At 36.0% G+C, this 22,689-nt stretch overlaps 1 protein-coding gene and 1 non-coding gene across 4 annotated transcripts; one reads left to right on the forward strand and one right to left on the reverse strand.

Moving 5' to 3' along the window:
* Nucleotides 1-4,022: 4,022 nt before the first annotated feature.
* Nucleotides 4,023-4,138, reverse strand: LOC127622521 (U5 spliceosomal RNA). Its single transcript, XR_007967978.1, has one exon. It is a non-coding gene; the product is annotated as a U5 spliceosomal RNA (small nuclear RNA).
* Nucleotides 4,139-7,444: 3,306 nt separating this feature from the next.
* Nucleotides 7,445-22,014, forward strand: LOC127622344 (DCN1-like protein 4). 3 transcript variants are annotated; one of them, XM_052096427.1, is made up of 11 exons: nt 7,445-7,511; nt 9,655-9,725; nt 11,584-11,623; nt 13,700-13,787; nt 15,443-15,525; nt 16,210-16,280; nt 16,361-16,452; nt 16,575-16,683; nt 18,339-18,443; nt 19,362-19,464; nt 19,579-22,014. In XM_052096427.1, the coding sequence occupies exons 1-11, from the start codon at nt 7,493-7,495 to the stop codon at nt 19,632-19,634; spliced, it is 837 nt and encodes a 278-aa protein (XP_051952387.1). In that variant the 5' UTR covers nt 7,445-7,492; the 3' UTR covers nt 19,635-22,014. The 3 variants fall into 3 exon arrangements, with proteins under 3 accessions (XP_051952387.1, XP_051952385.1, XP_051952388.1); XM_052096425.1 differs by having other exon boundaries at nt 19,362-22,014; XM_052096428.1 differs by having other exon boundaries at nt 7,452-7,511; nt 9,655-9,783; nt 19,362-22,014.
* Nucleotides 22,015-22,689: the final 675 nt, after the last annotated feature.

The raw sequence follows: 22,689 nt of genomic DNA on the forward strand, positions 1-22,689 counted from the left end.
AACACCTAATAATATACAATATACAGTATACACAAAATAAAAAGACTGCATACAATAATATACAATAAACACAAAATAAGAAGACTGTGTACAATAAAAATATACTGTCCCCACTATAATGTGAGTCCATTCTGAGGCTAATAAAGTGCAGTGCTGATATATGTTTCATGAGAGCAAGAGTTCAAATGTCTGATTGCTTAGGCTAAGCAGACTTTTGAACACTTGATCGCTCATGATACATTTATCAGCACTGATCGTGTCTTTTTTTTACTATAAATTCTCCTCCCTGCCCAGTAGGTGGCAATATGCACAAAGAATGCAAATCGCCAAAAACAAAAGAAGAATGTGAAATTGAAAGTTGAGATTGATAGTAAAAAAGGAAGTAAATATTGATTTGTTTCTTACCCACACATCATGTAGTTTCTGAAGATATGGATTTAAACACTTGAGTAATATGGATTACTTCTATGCTGCCTTTATATGCTTTTTGTACCTTTAAAGTTGTGGTACCATTCAAACAGTCTTGTAAAAACTATTTGTGTTCTGCAGAAGAAAGAAAGTCATACACATCTGGGATGGCATGATGGTGAGTAAATAATAAGATAATCTTCATTTTTGGCTATTTAAATTTTTTTTTTAAAGCACAATTGTTTTAGTCCTCAAGTATCCCTACTAGACTATTGTCATGTTACACTCTTAAGCACTTAAGCACTAAAAAAAATTACAAAATCCATGAACTAACCAAAGGCTCCAAGAATAAATTAGGCTGCAATACATGGCTATTTATATGCAGATTATATTTATTATACATGGCTATTTGTATGCAGAATCCTATCATTGTATATAAGACCACATGACACAGCCATGCTCCCAACAGAGAGTGGCAGAGCAGTGGGGACACTGCTTTATTGTGTTTTTTGTTGTGCTTTTTTTAACACAACAGGTCAAAACTTAAAAGCTCCTTTAAAAACTACTGAGAATCAGCCTAACACTTGTTTTTGGTTTAGTCAGATTCAGAGGTTTGCACTGAATCTAAAAACATTTAGTAAGAGAAGAAGTATTTGTGGATTCTTCTAAGTTTCAAAATCTAAATGAATAAAGCTCTGAATGAATTATTTCTTCCCTTACTCTACAGCACCTAGACAGATAAGATAATAGTTATATAGCACTGATGGCGGAAAAGGAGTCTGCTCGGATCCACGACCCTACACCACTAAAGACAGCTGCCAGCATTTACCTCTTTCCCCCAACACAAACATAGTGCTAATGTAAAGCCAACTTCCAGCCATGTCAGAACACAAGCTGTTAATAATGGAGCTACTGATTTCCTCCATCAGACTATTTTTATTTTATTTTTGGAAAAATGTATTGAACATGCATGTAGGACTACACATCTATAAAGTCTTTTTCACCAAAGCAAATTACCTGTGAAGATCAATCTGGAGAAAACCTTGTTTTCCTAGATGTTTTTATTCCAAATACACATTTCAAGGTCCTCACACATTTTGACCAATGAATTTTCATGATTTTTTCACAATTTTCCTAATCACTTAGATCAGTGTTTCTCAATCCTTTCCTAGAGTACCACTAACACTACACATTCATATGTTTGGAATAATGTACCGATTTTTATGTTTCGAAAGGAAATTGGTACTTTAATTCACCAAAGTGGCATTCAACTGATCACAAAGTACAGTCAGGACGTGACTGATTTAAAAAAAAAAAAAAACAGCACCATCAGTATTTGAAAAAAGTCATTTTTGATCGAATCTAGACAGGCCCCATTTCCAGCAGCCATCATCCTAACACCTTATCCTTGAGTAATCATGCTAAATTGCTAATTTTGTTCTAGAAAATCACTTGTCATTATATCAAACACAGTTGAAAGCTATTTGGTTTGTTAAACATTGTCTTTGTGTTTGTTATTGAGTTGCCACAGTATGCAATAGACTGGCATGTCTTAAGATCAATATTAGGACAAAAATGGAAAAAAGAAACAGATTTCTCTTGAAACTCATCAGTCAATCATTGCTTTGAGGAATGAAAGCTACACAATGCTTGAAATTGCCAAAACAAATTTAAAAAAAGATTTCATTCAAAAGGTGTACACTTCATTGTACAACTAAACTAGAGGATAAGTGCATCAGTGTCACTAGTTTGAGAAATAGACACCTCACATGTCCTCCGGTGACAGCTTCATTGAGTTCTACCCACTCAACACCAGTTTCATGTACAACAGTAAAGAGAAGACTCAGGGGTTCAGCCTTATGGAAAGAATTGCAAGAAAAAGACAAAAAGAAAAGGTTTGAGTGGGCAAAGAAACAGACATTGGACAACAGATAATTGGAAAACAGTGTTATGGATCTTAACCCCATTGCAGGGGCGTCGGACTGGGGGGGTAAAGGGTACCGAGTACCCAGGGCCCGAGGCAGGGGGGGCCCCTTAGAAGTCAGTTTTCTATACATACATATTTGGTACGGGGGCCCAGCAAGATGGTTTGTACCCAGGGCCCAAAATTTGGTGCTACGCCCCTGCCCCATTGAGCTTTTGTGGGATCAGCTAGACTGTAAGGTGCGTGAGAAGTGACAGACAAGACAGACACATCTATGGAAAGTGCTACAGGAAGCCTGGGGTGAAATGTCACCGAAGTATCTGAACAAACTGACAGCTACAGTGAGGGAAAAAAGTATTTGATCCTCTGCTGATATTGTAAGTTTGCGCACTGACAAACAAATGATCAGTCTATAATTTTAATTGTAGGTTCATTTGAACAGTGAGAGAAAGAATAACAACAAAAAAATCCAGAAAAACGCATGTCAAAAATTTTATAAATTGAATTGCATTTTAATGAGGGAAATAAGTATTCGACCCCTCTGCAAAACATGACTTAGTACTTTGTGGCAAAACCCTTGTTGGCAATCACAGAGGTCAGATGTTTCTTGTAGTTGGCCACCAGGTTTGCACACATCTCAGGAGGGATTTTGTCCCACTCCTCTTTGCAGATCTTCTCCAAGTCATTAAGGTTTCGAGACTGACGTTTGGCAACTCGAACCTTCAGCTCCCTCTACAGATTTTCTATGGGATTATATATATATATATACACACACACACACACACACACACACATACACATATTGCATTTCCTTTCTGTTTTCATAAAAAAAATTCTCTCTTGCCACTGGTCAGACAGCATTAGCCTATACACCTGCAATGCCATGATCAATTGACAGACTCACCAGTTCAGTATTGAGGATTTATAAAACCTATTATTAAATCACCCTCTCAGTCATAGTGCTCGTTCAGAGAGGGAGCAGAGCTTTCCTGAATTAATGACAGAAAAACCACATCTGGAGTTATTCACACTAAGAAATGACAAATAGATGTGATTTGTATTATAATGGGCTTGTGTGACCATTTTTACAGGTTTATTTAAATTAAGAGGTGTTAAAACATTGATAATGATCTGTAATCCTCTTTAATAAATTATATCCTTATGAAAATTTACCATGGATGTTTACTGTAGTAATATTGTATTAATCACAACTGTAGTAACCACGTTTTTTCGACTTCTTCGTTTTGGCAGTAATCAAGGTTTTGATACAATTAATATTTGCTTTACTACAGCATTACTGTAGTATCTATATGATTACTTGGATTTAGTTATAGTATCCATACAATAATATCTATGGTTCATTTTGAGGTTTTATATGTTGCTTATACTAATTCTTAAAGGGTAAACAAAGCAGCCTAATAGTTTTCTGTTTAGGCCTATACATATATATAAAAATGTGAGTAATATTTCAAGTTACTAATTTAATCCAAAGTATTCGTGAAAATCTAAATCAATATAAAAAGTATCGGTATTGATTCTAATCTCGGCAGTGAAGCCTTAAATATTCGTTATCGTATCGAGATATATCATCAATATGTTCCACCAATACACATTCAAAACTTTTATTTAATGAAAAACATTAAGAGTTCGCGCTATAATAATTTACATTTCTAATTTTAACAAGTTTACCAGCCCCACAATAAAGCAGGGCATCAAAAAATTAAGATATACTCATAGCGTTCCTCCCCACGGAAATCTTTAGTAAAAGGCGAAAGATTTATGCGATATGAGGTGAAACATGAGTGAATTAAATAATGATTAGGCAGGATCACTATAAGACCAATGGAGACACAAACACCACTGACGGTTACTACACAATGGCAGTTGGCAAATAATACCAACTGAATTAGTACACTGCAAGAAACATATACAGCAACGATGACTTACATTTCAGATGAATATAAGTATATAAATACTACATAATATGTACGATTAATTTGAGCAAGCAATGCATTATGGGAGCTCACAACTGTAACAAAGCCCCTCCCCCAAATCATGTGATTCTCTCTCTTTCTCGCTCATTGTGCAAAGTGGCCTCAGATAGTTCCTGACAGGCAACAGATGCCCTAACCCCGCCCCCACCCTGATCCTAAACGGAGCCTGTAAAGCTGCCTACCCCGAAAGGAACAATCAGAGGCACCTTTATCTCTCTCTCGCTCTTATTTCTATTTTCTCACATTTTCCATTTCTATGGTATGTATTCTATGGCATTTTGTTTACTGTCTTTCATCACCACTGTTTGCAGGATCAGAAACAGTACACAAAATGGAATCGTATACAGAAACAACGCAACCCAACTATCCATTTCTTTCCGCAGCAATAAACTAAGCTTTACTAAACGCATCATCATTTATGCCCTCTAAGCAAAAACGACACAAACTAACAAAATGAATAGCTTGTTACACGGCTTCGGTTTCTTTCATTTACTCAATATTACAATATTTCAGAGAAATCAGTATTGGTGCTTTTCGTCAGTGATAAATCTAGCGACACCTTATGGACAATTAGCAGCAGTTTGATAAATGTGTCTCATTATAATGCAGTCAAATAAGGATATGCAAAACTCTTCTATTTATAGATGCTAATTAAATGGTTTCTGTCTTAATCTATGTAGTCTCTACCGTCTCTAAAACATTTACCAACTTAGTAATGTTAGTAATGTTTGAAGGCGTAAAATATAAGCAAAAAGTAATAAACAAATCTAGAAAGAGAGCGTAGGAGAATAAGGAATTTAAAAGCAATCAAGATAATTCATCCGATGTTAGATATCACCATCTCACGATCGACATCGACTATTCCAGTAAGCAAACAATGGGTAATATCACCTGCCTGCCCCATCACCACTCAGCCCACAGTGGAGCACTAGCAACTCACCGTAGAAGTCTCTTTGACTACTGAACGCAACAGTTGCAGGATAACAACGCACGTTACTTTTTATTTATCCCAAGAAGTAGATTGCCACCATAGCGAGGCGTAGAAAGTTAGGCTGATTTGCACTGTTGTTTGGTTTGCATGGACTAGTTCGCCCCTGCTGGTAGATTCCGTAACCTCAGGAAATGTGTGGTTCAAGAAACTGAATTAAAAACTCATAAGCCCATGAGCAGGGTTAAACGGGGCTAAATGCAATTTTATATTAAATTTTCTCCTAAAACGAACAAAATAAAAATAAAACAACAACAACAACAATAATAACATAAAACAAAAACTACAACAGTAAACACATGTATGTTACGTTACACTGAAAATATTCCCGATCCATGATATCATGGATGCGATGTCTAAAGTTTGATTTTGAGGTAATTTGCTTTAATATTTAATTATTTTTTAAATGTTGCAAATGTAGCTAATTAAATGATCAAATAAAGTTTTCAGAAAAAAATACTTATTTGTCATTTTCAGTTTTGTTCAAGTTGATTAAATAATAATAAAGTAATAACTGCCCAATAAGAGAAAGGATAGTATTTGGGGAAAAAGCCTCACCCCCTACATTTTTTTTTAATTATTATTATTTATTTATTTTAAATGTGGGCTCATGCTGACTGATCCAATTCATTGGAGGTTAATTTGTTTAATAGAATACTTGAGATGTTATAAAATGCCAAATGTGATTGAAATTAACAGAAAATGTTTAACCCTATGATGAAGTTGTTATTTTGAATTTCACAACAAATTATGTTGGTCCATCAATAAAAAAATAATATATATTTTTTAAATTATAATCACAAAGTTTATCAAGATTGGACATTTTTATATATTTTTTCAATCTTGATAAACTTTTTCTTTAAATGTTCCTTATGTTGTGCCTTTAGCCCCTTTACCTAATCAGTTTGCTTATTTATGTATTGTTTACACTAACATCAATGTTGTACAAAGACAAAATGAATAGTACTTTACATTAAGTTATGATTAATCGTAAGTTACCTTACTTTCACCATTTTTTTCCTTCTCGTTTTAATATCCTAAATTTTCTGTGTACTTAATCAAATTAACAATTATATGATGACTGTTCATATTAATGAATGCACCACTCTAAAATATCTGGGTATTACTTATATTAAATTTAAATATTATTCTAACAACGCTGAAAACCATTTGGATCAAGATGTATGATCATGTTAACAAGGTGTTAACATCCTAATAATTTCAGCAAGACTAATGGATGTCATGTGTATTGCACACTGATAAATGTGGGAGAATGAATGGTCTGAAGAAAGATGTTGATAAACTGGCTTGAGATAGTGATGCATTCTGAGAAACAACCCAGGCTCTGTAAAGGCTGATCAGGTTGCATGTTACAGTTGATTAAAATCAGTGTACAGTAGGAATTATCATAACAGCAATGACAGGGTTCAGCGTTTGTTTAAAACAAAGACCGGACCATTTTTCTAAATTACCCTGAGCATGCTTTGTGGTATTTTTTATATATATATATAAGCAATCTACCCTATATAGCTAAGGCTGTGTTGCTTTTGTAAATAGTAAAAGAGGTTCTGTCAGAACAATGAAAATGCATATTTATATAAACTGACATAAGGACAGCATCTGAAACAATGCAGCACTACTACACCTATTGGCTTTCCCTCGAGGATGGCAAACATAAATGTTGTTTTGTCTCTATGTGCTTTTTATAACCTACTTTTGCAACTTTTCATAGAAATGCTTAGGAGCAGTAACGCATACGGCTTACAAACAAAAGTAATGTTTTTCACTGTGTTCTCACCATTTATAGCAAACCCAACTTGGCTCAGTGGTGCACAGCTAAGCCAATAGCGTGTCATCGTGGGCTGGCTTTCTTCTATGCACGAGGAAACTATCCTAACTGCTGGGTGTCGACATACTCCTCAGCCAATCATATGCTTTAAGGGGAGGGGCTATAATCGAATCTCAACCAATCACGTTGATTTAAAGGCGGGATATATACTGCTTTTTTGCGCAGTTTATTTGACAGTGCTCTCGACCAATTATTGACACGAATGGGCGTGGTAGCTTGCATTTTTCGTCCACCTAAATCATTTGTGGGCAGGTCAAATATTGACATCTCCCGCCCACTGGCCGGTCTGCAGACTCACACAAATACAGTTGTGTGTGTGTTTCTTAAAAATGCACTCAGATGCGTCAAGTAAGTATAATATACAATTTTAACTGCTATTCGTATTCTGTCAACCTACGCTTACAATTGCGAACATGCTGCACCCTTACAAGTCGCCGTGACATCTTTAAAGACGTAAGATTCGCTATATTGACGCATTTTGTTAGTAAAGTAGCCGTTACCCGAGCATACAAATAATCAGATTGACTCTGAGCTTTCTCTCTTTGTGTTTTTAACCCGATGTCTTGTACGCTTGCAAGCGACAGCAAGGAATATTTACGCACTTAATGAAAGCAATCTGAGCAAGGTATCTGATCCTATTTACACGATACACTTGCACACTAATTACCTTTAATACCCAAACAATTTAAAGGCAATCATCTCCTTACAACTCGAACGACTAATGAAAACCCACCGAAGAGCATGTCTACGGTTATTGTTTTTCGGAAAAAACTGCGGAAAATGACAGGGTTGAGAATTGTGACGCAGTTGTGTAAATTTTTAGTGCTTGCAAACGCGTCGTGTATGGTGCGGCGCATTACTGTACGCCTCTCTTTAAGATCAACTGCATATTATTGTGGGAAAAATGTCTTGAATCCAAACGGGAAAGCTTTTTTTGCACCATTTGGGCTGCATTCATCAGTTGATGTGAGTGTCAGGAGAGTACCGATTGAAATTATGATTTTGAGAACTCTAAAATGTGGTTTATTCGGTCGAACCTTTTCAACACGCAGGCGTGTTATGTGTCAATTAGACTACATCCCCCAGAAGTCCATGGACTCTGCATAGTTTTTAAAGTAGTAAGAAGTTGTGCGTGTATACTGAAATCAAATGTTATCAATGTGGCAAATCCGGTCTGCAAATCATAATTTAAACAGAAGGCAACAAAGAGCTGCGAATGAACTGGACTGGTTAAAATTCGAGTAATACAAAATATTTTCTGGCATTCCTAACAACTGCGTCACATGTTCACAAATCGTCTAATTTTATGTCTTGATTATATTCCGAATACTCTTTAAATCAGATATATTTCATCGCATTTTAATTTATGTTGGATAGGAGGCTTATCTGCTAACACATTGCTCACATACACTAAGGCCTGATGCAGCATACTTGATTTTGGATCGTGGAAATGTGTGAAAGAAAACATGCATACGTCATTTCTCGGTGAAACTCGGTCTTCTGTAGTTTCTCAATAAATGCGTAACACTAAACCATGTGATTAAACCAGACACATAGTTTTAAAATAATTTTCCTTGTTCAATACAAATTAAGCTCAATCTACAGCATTTGTGGCATAATGTTGATTACGACAAAAAAAAATAATTTCCTCGTACCCCCTTTTCTTTAAAAATAAAAAAGAAGTGAAAATCGAGGTTACATTAAGGCACTTACAATGGAAGTGAATGGGACCAATTTTTTGGAGGGTTTAAAGGTAGACATGTGTAGCTTATAATTTAATAAAAGCACATACATTAAATCTTCTGTTAAAACTCGTCTATTATTAGAGCTGTAAAGTTGTTTAATTCATAATTTTTATGGTCATTTTAGAGCTTCCAACATTAAGGCAATGAAGTTGTAAAATTTAGTAATCGACTTTATCACACTAAAATCATGTTAGCACATATTGTTTACGTCTTGTGTCTATAATTTTGAAACAGTGAGTATTATAACGCTTACGGATTGGCCCCCATTCACTTCCATTGTAAGTGTCTCACCTGAACCCACATTTTTTCTTTTTAAAGAAAATGAGGGACAAGTCAACACATACATTTTTAGTAATCACATTACACCACAAATGCTTTTGATTTGAGTTTAACTTGTATTGGACCCGGAATATTTATTTAATGACCACTGTATTTGGTAATATAAAGATTATGGACGACTATGTTATTAGCCAGTTTTACTCATAATGAAGACACACAGAGCAGTTAAAATATATAATGTGTCTGTGTGCACATGCAGTATTATTAGCCTATTATAAATGCTTCAGTATCTTATGTCCTCTCGTATTTCCTTCACTCCACAGGCTGACTGGAACAAATGCTTTTTTCCCATAGCCTCAATAGCTTCAACATAAAGAACACATACAACATGCAGAAACCCATATACAGCCCAGACGCTTGGTAATGACTGTCAGAATTTAATTGTTTATTTAATTTCTTTCTTACAGATTTCCAACTGAACTCCCACTTGTCAACACTGGCCAGTATCCACAAGATCTACCACACTCTGCACAGGCTGGTAAATAAGGCCTCCATTTGTTTGCACTTAACATTCACAGCCAAGAGCTTTAATACAGGTGAGGCTTGTGCCCTCCATGTTTTCATTATAAGCTTATCATTTTAAGATGGGTTCTTTTATATCAGCTTGATTAAGGCAGGAAGTCTACCTAACACCCAAAAGGTCAACATAGTATTCAGTTGTACTCAAATTACCTTCCAAAACGTGTTTGCTTTCAGTTGACAGGGCCATAAAGTTGTTAGCAATGTCAAAATGTATTACAATTGATTTATTGTTCTATGTTATTTAATTCAAAGTTAATTAAGTGAGCTGGTTAGAAAACGCACTGAAATTTCAAATATGTTAGCTAAAGCTATCATAGTTAAAGTCCAGTTGTTTTGTATATTAAATTGAGAATGCACCGTACTGGCCAGCATTTCCCAAATCTGTAGAATGGCATTATGTGGGTAAATGAGATGTTCAGACACTCAACAGCATTGTGACTAACTACAGACTTCACCTTTGATCAAGACTATTTTCGTAAATGCTGTAACCAGTGGTGTCTGAAGAGGTGGGCGTACTGTGAATTTATGAAAAATATATTTTATTATTACTCTAACTAATAAACTAATTCATAATATGCAGTAAACTGATAAGCATAGTAGCTAATATGAGTGTTGTAATGTATTGCCATTTACTGTTTAGCACACATAAAAATTAATACCTATTTGTTTTATATGTGTACTGTTATGTTCTTTTCTGTGTGTAGGGAAATTGTTTTCCTACTTAGAAATATAAATTTAAATGATTTGGTATCACGAGAAAAAGGCACCACCGACAGCTGTAAAAGGTACAAGAAAAGAGAGCATCAAAAACTAGCAGGGGTGCAACAACATGCTGAATTGTTGATAAGTTAATATAGTTGATAAGTTAACACAAAGTTGAATTGCATAAGTTAATATTCTCTCTCTCTATCTATCTATCTATCTATCTATCTATCTATCTATCTATCTATCTATCTATCTATCTATCTATCTATCTATCTTTCTATCTATACACACACACATACATACACACATTTAAATTTAACTTGCAGTATGTGACAATACAGCATGTTATTGCACTCCTGATATATATATATATTACATTTGGCAGGGAAATAAATAAGTGTAAATTATGGTTACTTCAGGTATGCTTGTGCATCAGACACTGGAAATGTCCCGCCCCTTAATGAAATGGAAAATATTATTGGTTAGCAAATATCCAATCATGCCTGAAATGAATGTTCTGATTGGTGGATCAGCTCAGTCTAACTGTCTTTCTTTCCAGTGCCATAAGTTGCACTCCTGCAGCTCCGTGCAGATTTAGAGAGAATCTCTGTACACTTAAAATTGTATATGTTTGTGTGTGTGTGTGTATATATATATATATATATATATATATATATATATATATATATATATTGAAAAAGTTCCTGGTCAAAAGACTACTCGTTGTTCTGGCGGCCATACGTATCATCACTTCTTTCAGGTGGGCATGCGCAAAATCCTAAGAAAGATAGGTGGGCATGCGTATGCCCTAGACTACACTACTGGCAGAAACTACCCTCATAACCTTCCCACAGAATTGTGCTCTACTAGAGCTTATTTCCAGAAATCTCGACCCTGGCATCAATCTTTGAAAAATGCTGCTCCAGCAGCATCTGTAAAGGTTACAGGCTTAGAAAATAATAAAAGACTCCCAGCCGCCTACTTCACATACATGCACTTACTTTCTTCTTTTCATGTTGGTAATGGGTGCTATTTTGCTGCAGAATGTTGTTTGATTGTAAGAGAAAGCGTGAGGGTGGATCTTAAATACAGTTTCCTTCTCACCATAGAACCTGACAGAAGACATTGGTCCAGAGTCTCACAGCACAGGTAGTGACCTCAAGTCTAACCATATCTCCATAACACTTATGAACACATATTATGCTAATTCTCTATATCAAGAATTGATTTAGGCCAAACCAGGTGCGATGCAATAAGTAATAAGCCCTATATTTTCCAGGTTAATGTGAGATTTTGTCCCAATGCAACAACAACAAGAAATTTTATTGAACGCTTGTTATTGCCCTTTCTTACTTGAGTAAGGACACGTGTTACATGGATTTCTAGCTCTAATCACAAGTCTGGCTATGTGTTGTTTCTGTGTGTTGTGTATATGATGTACTTGTAAATGTGTATGTAGTTTTTCTCTTTATCATAATCCTCATGTTTGTCCCCTGTAGAATTTAGACACCTTGGCCTTCTATGTTAATGGTTTATGAGGGTTCAGCTGAGCTTGCAGGACTTCTCATGCAAATGAAATGAGGACGCAGTGCTTAAACTACAACCCCAATTCCCAAAAAGTTGTGACCGTATGAAAAATGCTAATAAAAACAAAAGGTAGTGATTTGTAAATTATATTCACCCTTTGCTAAATTGAAAACACTACAACTACACATTATATGATGTTTTACCTTGTGAATTATTTGTAATTTTTTTAATGTACAGTAATTTTAAATCAGATGATTGCAACACGCTCCAAAAAAGTTGAGCCATGGCAGTTTAAGACTAACAACATGACATAACAATTTGACAAGTTAAAATAACAAGGCGATATGAAACGAGAGATGTTAAACTGTTGAGGCAATCATGTTATAGTATATAGGGAGCCTCTATAAACAGCCTAGACCTTCAAGAGAAAGGACAGTTCAAGACTTGTCAATTTGCCAACAGATGCTTCTGCAAATAATCCATTACTTTGAGAACAAAGTTCCCCAAAGACAAATTGGAAGGATTTGGGCCATTTCTTCCTATACAGTGCACAATATAGTTAAAGATTCAAGGAATTTGATCAAATCTCAGTACGTAAAGGGCAAGACGAGCACCACTTCTGAATCCGTGTGATCTCTGATCCCTCAGACGTCACTGTCTTAAAAAATTTTATTCATCTGTAATGGATATCATGAACATGAGCTTGGGATAACTTTAGTAAACCTTTGTTTTTCAACATTATTCACCGCTGTATCCACAGATGCAAGTTAAAACTTTATTATGCAAAGCAGAAGCCCTGCATCCACACTGTCCAGAAGCACTGCCGACTTCTCTCAATCTCATATTAGATGGAAAGTAGAACAGTGGAACTGAGTTTTTGGTTCGAAGAGTACACATTTCAGATTCTCCGGTCCAAAGAGGAAAAGGGCCATCCAAGCTGTTCTCATCGTCATGTTCATAAGCCAGAATGTGTATGGGTCAGGGGTGTGTCAGTTCCCATGGAACGGGTAACTCACACATCTTTGAGAACCCCATGAATGCAGACAGATACTGTATGTAACAATTTTGGAGCAACATATACTGCCATCCAGCACCGTCTTTTCCAGAGATATCCCGGCATTTTCAGCAGGACAATTTCAAACCACATACTGGCCGAATAAGCAGAGAGTGCGGGTGCTAGATTGGCCTGCCTGCAGTCCTGACCATCTCCAATTGAGATTGTGTGGTGCATTATGAAGTGCACAATACTGCAACGTAGACCCCGTACTATTGTGTAGCCTGCATAAAAAGACCTGCATAATGGATGAATGAGGGAAAATTCCACTTTTTAAACTTAACAAACTTATGTCTTCAGTGCCTAAAGTGTTATTAGAAGAAATGTTTCACAGTGGTAAACACTCGACTGTCCCAACTTTTTTGGAGCTTGTTGCAATCATCTGATTTGAAATGACTGTATATTAAAAAATAAACGACTATAAAATTCATAAGGTAAATCATCATTATATGTGTAGTTCTAGAGCTTTCTATATAGCAAAGGGTGAATATAATTTACAAATCACTGCTTTTTGTTTTTATTAGCATTTTACATACTGTCCCAGCTTTCTCGGAACTGGGGTTGTAGGTTTCAGGAAAGGAACCTTTTTTTCTTTTCTTTTTTTTTTAAAATTTTTTGGGCTGCATTTTCTGTCCTTTTTCCAGCCTGCTGCTCCAGAGCCATGCCTCCCAGGAAAAAGAGGAGGCCCACTGCTGGAGATGACCTGTCTGCCAAGAAGAGCCGGCAGGATAAGTACATACCAAACATTCACCACTCTATTCAGACATCTCTCTAGCCTTTCATTCTAATTCATCCAAACACTCACCACTTATTACATAGATAAATAGATAGATAGGAAATTTAAGTGCATTAGCAACCAAACAATCAACTCTGTACAGTGTACATATAATACAATAAATATAGAAAATTATTTTATATTACATCTATATTATAAACAAAAATAGAATAAGCTCCTCTGTGCATGGTGAATGCATTGTAAAGTATTACTATATGGAAATGGGCACAAACGACTCTGCAAAAGGGAGTATATCCGCCCAATCTTTGATTGACAGCTAAACTAGGTACCTGTCAAATCAGACCAGTCAGGATGTTCTGTATTTATCATCTGAAAGAACGCAATGTAATATTAATATTTAAACAATATTCCAAAAGTTGTACAACTAGCTTAACATTTCATTCTACAATAAATATTTTGGCAATCCAAGTCAAATTTTGGGCCATCTGAAGCAAATTCAGTGATGTTCATCTTGCGTTCGGTGCTACATAAGTGCTAAATATACTGCTCATTTGAGCTATGCCAAATTTGAGCCTAGCCGTCGCAGAATCACTCACACCAATGACCTGCTCTGCGCTATCTCTGGAGCAAGCTGGTGCACACACGTCAACCTGGCTTCACTCGATATGAGATATGAAAGTGCAGAGCAGATCATTCGCGCAACTCAATCCAGCTTCTGTCGATATCTTGGCGCAGACCACAAAACCTAAATGCCCCATTTGAATTCTGTTGAGAATTTTTTTACGTGAATGAAGTCAAACTAAACGGCTTGACAACGCTGACATTCTTTACACCAATGACGAGGAAAACCACTACAACACTGTGCCATACGCCAAAATAAAGGATTTTTAAACCACACATCATCACCCTTAATAAAATGTATCACGGTTAACTGTAACAGGAATTTCATATTAAATTATCTTTCAGGTAGAATAAAGGGATTCATTTTATTATGTATAGTATTTTATTTGACTCATTACCACAGTCATGAGGCATCCATGGTCTTACCTGTCGTAATGACATTACAAATGCCACAAGGGAAGAACTATGTTAAACATAAAAGCATTTAGAATGTAGAATAAAAGGCTATAAAGTCAGGACCTCCAAGAATGAAAACAAATTATGAGCAGATGTTATATTAGGAAACAAACCTGCTATTTTTGCCTTCAGCTATTCATATAGATGACATTATCATTATGAGCCTAATAAAAAAAAAATCTCTTAAGGAGTAGGAACAAACATTTTCACTAAAAGCAGCCTCGGTAAGGTGCTATAATCATGAACAGATAGAATATTATAACTAGCAAGATAGAAATAGTGTTAATTTAATTACATTTATTTTGAATTCCCATAGCACCTTGATATAAAAGTCACATTCAAAATGTTTCCAAATGATTATATGATTAAAAATAATAATGTATATGCAATGTATACATGGTATGCAACTACATAATTATATTAAATGAATTAATTGTCTGTTCTTGTTTGTATCAGATGCAGTATGTGCATGCTTTATTTAATGTGTATACATGTGTATAAATGAATGTATATACATGTGTATGTCTTGTGTGTATCCAAATGGCCTCCAATTAATCCTGTCTATTAATTTCAGTGTTTACAGAAAACAGGAGCCATTGCAAATCCAGGAAGCTTTTTCTAGCAAGAGATGTCTAGAGTGGTTCTACGAATATGCAGGTATGGGGGCAAAATGTAAGTCATCTTGAGTTTTGTGTTATGGACTATTGCAGATGTGTGTCATAAACTTACTTTTAAACGTCATTGGAAAGGTTTTAAACAGGTCATAATAAGATGATAATTTGATAGAATCTGACTTTATAATGTGTTTTGTCTGGAAGGTATTGAATAATGTTTTTTTTTTTGCATTCAGAATTCCATCCCTGTGGTTTAGAAACATCTCAATTGAATTTGCAATATGCAGATTGAGTAGTTTGACAGAGGTGCAGTCAGTAATTGTTTTTCTAATTTCTAAACATTTAGCAAGAAAATGGTATTTGAAATATTTTGAAAATTATGAACACTCACATGAGATTAAATTCTAGTTACCGGTATGTCAGTTTTAGAGAAAAAGCTGCTTTATTCTCAAAGGGTGCTGGGTGCCCATTTATGAGTGCTGCCATGTTGAGATCATATGACCAGGCAAATACTACTCACTTTATCTCAATAATCCCCAATAATAAGTTTTCGTTTGCAGAATAAATAAATCTTAGTTGTTTAGGAATCAAGCATTTTTACTTTTCATGATGCTGCATCAGTGAGCATTAATGCAAATGTTACAGTCTGTACCAAAATGCTATTTTTAGATCAAATTTCCATGTCATGGAAAAGTGATCTCAATTAAGTTTCGTGTGCATTTTTCAGAGTGTGATGACGTTGTTGGACCAGAAGGCATGGAGAAATTCTGTGAAGACATTGGAGTGGAGCCAGAGAATGTAAGAACCTGATCTTATTTGATTTTGCATTTTCAGATGAATTATCTCATCAGTGTATTTTAATGTATGTATGTATGCAGGTTGTAATGCTGGTATTGGCCTGGAAGCTTGATGCTCAAAGTATGGGTTACTTCACTTTACAGGAGTGGCTCAAGGGAATGGGCTCATTGCAGTACGTCTTCCTAAACATGGACCTTGTATATACACAACATCTCATCCTCTGTGAACCACACATGTAGTTTTACTCTTTCATGCTCTTCCTGTTCCAGCCTTCAATTCCCCCTTCCTTTACAGGTGTGACTCTACAGAAAAACTCAGGAACTCTCTAGACTACCTGAGGTCTGTCCTCAACGATGCCACCAGTTTCAAGCTCATTTACCGATATGCCTTCGACTTTGCCAGGGTGAGCGAATACCCATTAAGATGGTTAATTGATGACTACTAATCATCATCTGCTCTATTAGCTCCCTGTCATCTTTCAGTACATCCAGAACAAAACATATCACTACTAAATTTGCTTTAATGATGGCCTGTGGCTGTGCATCTGGATCCTTTTTTTTAGTCCCCTGCATGCATGCCTTCTTCATCACACTCCTTCATTCACCACAGACAAGGACTTGAGACTGCTGCTATTTTGGGTTGTTTCATCTCTTTGTCTGCTCATCAGAAGTATCTCTTGTCCAGTGTCTTTTTTAGTTTGTTGATGATTTTTTTGCTCTCTTCTTATTAATAGTGCAGTGAATAGAGCTTTGCTGAGTGAGGATCTTACAGAAGCCATTCGATAGGTCTATAGAGTACAAATAAATAGCTTGTAGCAACCTTGGATGGATAATATTACATTCATACTGTCTAGAAAAAATACAATTGTTAATGTGTGGGCTCATCTTGTATAGGCCACTTAATCCATTCTCCTGCAGTGATACCATATTTCATGGCACTTTGACAAATGATTTAATATTACAAATCCAGTTTTATACCCAGGGTATCTTTGCTTTTAAAAAATTGACATAGAGAAACTGAGAAGCACCATTTACTGTATGCCATGCTGGAATTAGTTACATTGCTGTTGTATTTAATGAGCGTGGCTATGAAGGTTTTGGGACAATAATCATGTCTTCCCTTAGTTGTTTATATTTATGTATGTTGAGCTAAGACTGCTATGAAAGTGGATTTAAAACTAGAGTACACTAATTTCTGGAACAGTCCTCAAGGAGCAACCTGGGGTTAAAGAAATAGTTCACTGTTTAGCACTAAACAACACATTCTCACGGGAACACCCGTGCCATTGTTAAAGAACTTCTCTCATAGTGCTCATGAATGTGCAATGGACATCAATACATCAAATTACTTACATTTCTGATAATTTGTTTTTTTACAGACCTATTCTCTGAGTCACGTGGCCTATTTTTAAAGCTTTATAAAGTGTCCCTATCAATTCCAATTATATAAAATTAATTTACCCAAATATGGCTGTTGTATTCTAAAACCGTATGCAATCACATGATAGACCGTTTGATATGAGCATGTTCATCTGTGTGGCAGGAATTGCATTATCTGCCATCAGATGTATTAATACATGTTTAAGCTCAGATGGCTTTGGTTTTAAACTGGAGTACAGAGTGCACTAATTTCTGAAACCAGGAGCAGCCTGGGGTTAAGTCCCTAGACCAGTGGTTCTCAACCAGGGGGCTGTGGCCCACTGGGGGCCTCAGCCCACTTCCAAGAGGGCCTCAAGATGAATTTGGCACACTACCTGTAAAATGCAAAAAAAATAAAAAATAAAAAATATCAAGATGCAAGATGACAGAATGTAAGCTATAAACTCTTTATTTTAATTCAACAATTCCCTTCAACAACTGTTTTTGTGTAAAAACTAAATATGGGGCTTGGAGTCAAAAATTTTGAGAACCACTGGCCTAGACCATAATGGCCATATGGAATTTCTTTGCCCTTGTTTTTCATGGGTCACTTGCATATTGTTACCCCACCATATTGCCAACACAATAGTTTTATTGCAACTTCTTGTCATTTTTTTTTTTTTTCAAATTCCCCTTGCAGGAGAAGGATCAGAGGAGTTTAGACTTGAATACTGCCAAGTGCATGCTGGGACTTCTACTTGGGAAGACCTGGCCACTGTTTCCAGTGTTTAACCAGTTTCTAGAAGTAAATATTTAAATCTTTACAATGATCTATCAATGTCATTGTAGTTATTTTCACTAACAGACAAACATTTGAACACACAGTCATACTTTATTACTATTTTGCAAATTTTACTAAAAGGGACCGTATTCACTCTAGTGCCATTTTTATTTTGATAGAAATGAAAATGAGTCTGTGAGGGATTGGCTAACCATCTCTTCTATGACATGCACTGTATAAAGCTATCAAAAAGCTCCTAGATCACATCTAGTTTTCCACAATGCAAGTTGTCTGGAGTTTTTTGTCTACTGAAATTTCTTGGAAAGATATTTTCATCAGCGGAGCGATCCAAAAACTCTTTAAACAACTGTAGAATCCATTAGAGACCCTCACAGCCTCATTTTCATTCCTGTCAAGAATCACAGATGCCGCTAATTTAAATAAGGACTTAAGTGAAGTCATCAAAACTCTGAAATAACAAACATTAAAGTATGGGAATTATTCAGTTACAATAATGTAAAACAAAACAGAAATGTCTTATATTTTGGCCTCTTCAAAGTAGCTAACATTGGCCTTGATTACAGCTCTCTGCACATTCTCAACTTCATGAGGTGCCTCCTAGATGCTTTTCAAACACTATTGAACTATTGAGTTCTCATGTATGCTCATTTTGTTTGTAATTCCAACTCGCAAAAAAATCATAACAATTGTATTTTTGTCTATAAATCTAAATCAAAGCCTATAAGCATAAGCCTTTCGATCAAAAGGTTTTTAAGATCATAAGAACCATATATTTAGTTAGGTGTGTCAACTTTTGACTGTTTGTATATATTTGCACTTTGGAAATGTCCACTTATGTGTTAGGTCAATCGATCTGTTTGTACTATTTAGCTATTTTGTCTTTGCCAACTACATTCTATCTATTTTTTTCCCCCCATGCAGCAATCTAAATATAAGGTCATAAATAAAGACCAATGGTGCAATGTTCTAGAATTCAGTAGAACTATTAACCTTGATCTCAGTAACTATGATGAGGATGGGGCCTGTGAGTACAAGCACCCACACTTTAACATGTCTGTATACCTTGTATTACTTCCCAAATTAAGACACCCATCAGATTTACCTTTTCCCTTATTCCTCTCTCCTTCTTTCCACTCAGGGCCAGTGCTGTTGGATGAGTTTGTGGAATGGTATAAAGACAGAGAGATGTCGTAGCGACAACTTCTCCACACCCAAAACCACCAAGTAGAAATTAATTCCAACAATCACCATTACAATAATGACAGAAACAGCCTTGAAACAAACATCTACAAAGTACAAAAGTGTTTTGGGACAAACTGATGGTGGCCCCTGGTGGTGAGGGCAGAGTGTATGATTTTTTGCATAGAATGTAATTATCAGTGCACATGTTGTATGTTGCTCTTACATCCAGGGCCATAAGAGGGTCACTGGTGGTTGTGTGTTGGAGAAATTGCACCTCATCAGCTCCACCTAATGCCCCCATAGCCCGCAACGCATTGTGGATAAGCACATGGCCAGCCTCAGTGCTGCCTTCCCACCCCACTGTGATGTTTCATATTGCTGTGAATGTTTCAATTGGCCCTTATGAGGAGGATGAATTATGATTCTCCACAAGGCAGGGTAGATAAAAGCTCCCATCTTCTCAGAAATCACAAGTAATTTTGGCCTGGAAGGAAGGGCAGAAAGCTTACCTGCTTGACTTTTTACTGAAGTTCTTTTGACTTATTATTTACTAAGTCTCCTTGTTTTGGTTATACTGTGACCTTTGGCATCTTTTATTTTTGCACAATGCATTGTGTTGCCACTTAATAAAGCATGTCACATGAAAGAGTGTCATTGACATTCTGCTACAACAGAGAAATAGTTCATGTGGTGTTTTATCATTATCTCACCACTTAAATTCTTTATATTGATTATAAGATCAAGGAGAAGATCTTTACTGCTCAGAACATGAAAAATGGAGTTGTACTTATTTCATACTTTTGCCAGACTATTCACACATATTAACAGTGTACTGAAATACTCGGTTGAAATACAGCACATAACTGTACTAGGCTTTAGATATCCCTGCAGAGGCTTACAAATATGCGATGGAAATTAGACAGTGCCAGTACGTAAACTACACCTACATGTTGTAGTCCATCCTGTCTTCTCTGCTCTGAACCTTTGGCCTTTGATATAAAATGGCGTGGGAAGTTGCATCAAGATGGTTACTTGGTGTGATATCTAATCACTAAGTTTGAAATGTGATCAGGTGTAAGATTTACTTATATACTGAATTTTTATGTCTTCCCTTTTAAAATCTATGGTAAATGGAGCTTAGAGCCCAGTATCCTTTTCCTGGCTCAGTTTTTATAGAGCTGGCCATCTTGCCAAGGAGTATGTGTGAGGTGTGTGTGAGAAGGGACTACAGAGTACATTCACTATATCACTTGATCATACATATGATTTCTTGGCATAGTTCATGAGCAAACCCTAGCAATGTAACTATACTGTACATGCCACAAGGTGAAAATGAAAGGGCTAAGTGATAGAACAGAGACAAGAAAGAGAGACCGCTGTTACATTGCACTTTAACAGTGCAATATTTCTGTGATAAATTGCAACAAATATATATAATAACAGGTATCCTGCCCTAAACACACCTTTAGCCGCACCCTCTTCTGTATATCTTAATCCATGCTGACCAATGTTTAGCAACTACTTAACATTCTCAGATCAATTCATCAGTTTAGTCAATGGCAATGGTGTGAAGCTAACTTGTCATCTGACCAATGAATAAAAATGCATGCATGCATTCTGCAATTAGAGCCATCTTGAGAATGAATGAGGTTTTTCTGTTTTGTAAAACAAAAAAAGTCCTTTGGTTTGTACAGGTTTTTGTAGAAGTGGGTTTTTTGTGCATAATTTGGGTATATGTGGTCATGCCGTCTTAATGCTTAATGAAAAACATGAATGTGTGATGTATTTAGAGCTTAAAAACACACATGTTGAGATGTTCTTCTCTGCATTTCCACCTCCACCATCTTCACTAAGTGCTAAACTACCACTTGATCAAGAGTTATGAGTGAATGCAGCACTTCAGTAATTTAATGAGGAATTTTGTTATCTGTTCATAAAATAAGGAATTGAAGTACAGAGGCAAAATCATTATCAACCTTTATTAAAGAGCTTATGTTGAGTAATATTAACTAATTTCTAAGATGTTTTTTTTGTTTTGTTTTGTTTTGTTTAGCTGAGGGATGCTCTCAGTAATTTACATAAGAAGTGCATAAAAGTATCTGAGACCTAAGCCGTCTATGTATGATGTGCAATGTGCATGCTGGCCAGAATCCATTTGTAATGTGTCTATCGGCACTTGTCATAATTTCATTCATTTGCACCTGTCTGTGCCTGTGGGAGAGCTTAAAATTTGAGGGTCTGAACTGTTAGAGTTCCCCTATGTTCTGACTGTTGCTTTAGTTGGGGGAGTGTGTAATACAGAGGGTTGAGCATTCTCATTTGACTGTATATATGTATGGATGTGTGTATATGTGTTTGTTTTCACTGTAACCTCTACATTCAGTATATAATAAAGGGGTTTGTTAACAAAACATGGAGTCATTTTTATCTGTTCCGAATTGTATTTTGTGAAAAAGACAAAACTAGGGCTAACAACTATCCTAGGGTCATGCTCAAGTTTGCTTAAAAGCTATTATATAAAGGCAGTACATGGTTGAGTTTAGAAGTCAATAGATGCCATCAGGATTGACAGCTGAATCCTGATGAAAACTGCTGGGAATTGCTGTGTTAGTTCCAAAGGTTTTACCACTTATAGTGGGACCTGATGGACCCAATGTAGTTGCCCTGAAAATGTCACTTCATATCCATTCAAAGTAAGTGAAATAATGCTGTTTTGTTCTCAGCACCATTAGGAATGATGTAACTACTACTGAAATGTTGCAAAAAAAAGAAAAGCCTTTCATGTCATATTCAAAGTGAAAGGGCAGTTTTGCTTTCAGTACTGTTGTGTATGCACACACCTGTAGTTCTAACTTCAGCCACTGGGGAAAAGCATAGACCAATTTGAGTAGACAAAACATTTGACCTCCTGTCACTGATTTTACTGTGAGGTCTGTCTGCAATGGAAGGTGCAGATGCCCCTTTGTGAGTTAATATATATATATTTTTTTAAAGATTAGTTTATTGCCTTGTTAACAGCTATTATGGCATTCTATGTGACATCATAATATTACGAACAATTAATAGC

The sequence above is a fragment of the Xyrauchen texanus genome, chromosome 28 (genome assembly GCF_025860055.1).
Source record: "Xyrauchen texanus isolate HMW12.3.18 chromosome 28, RBS_HiC_50CHRs, whole genome shotgun sequence".
Lineage (NCBI taxonomy): Eukaryota > Metazoa > Chordata > Actinopteri > Cypriniformes > Catostomidae > Xyrauchen > Xyrauchen texanus.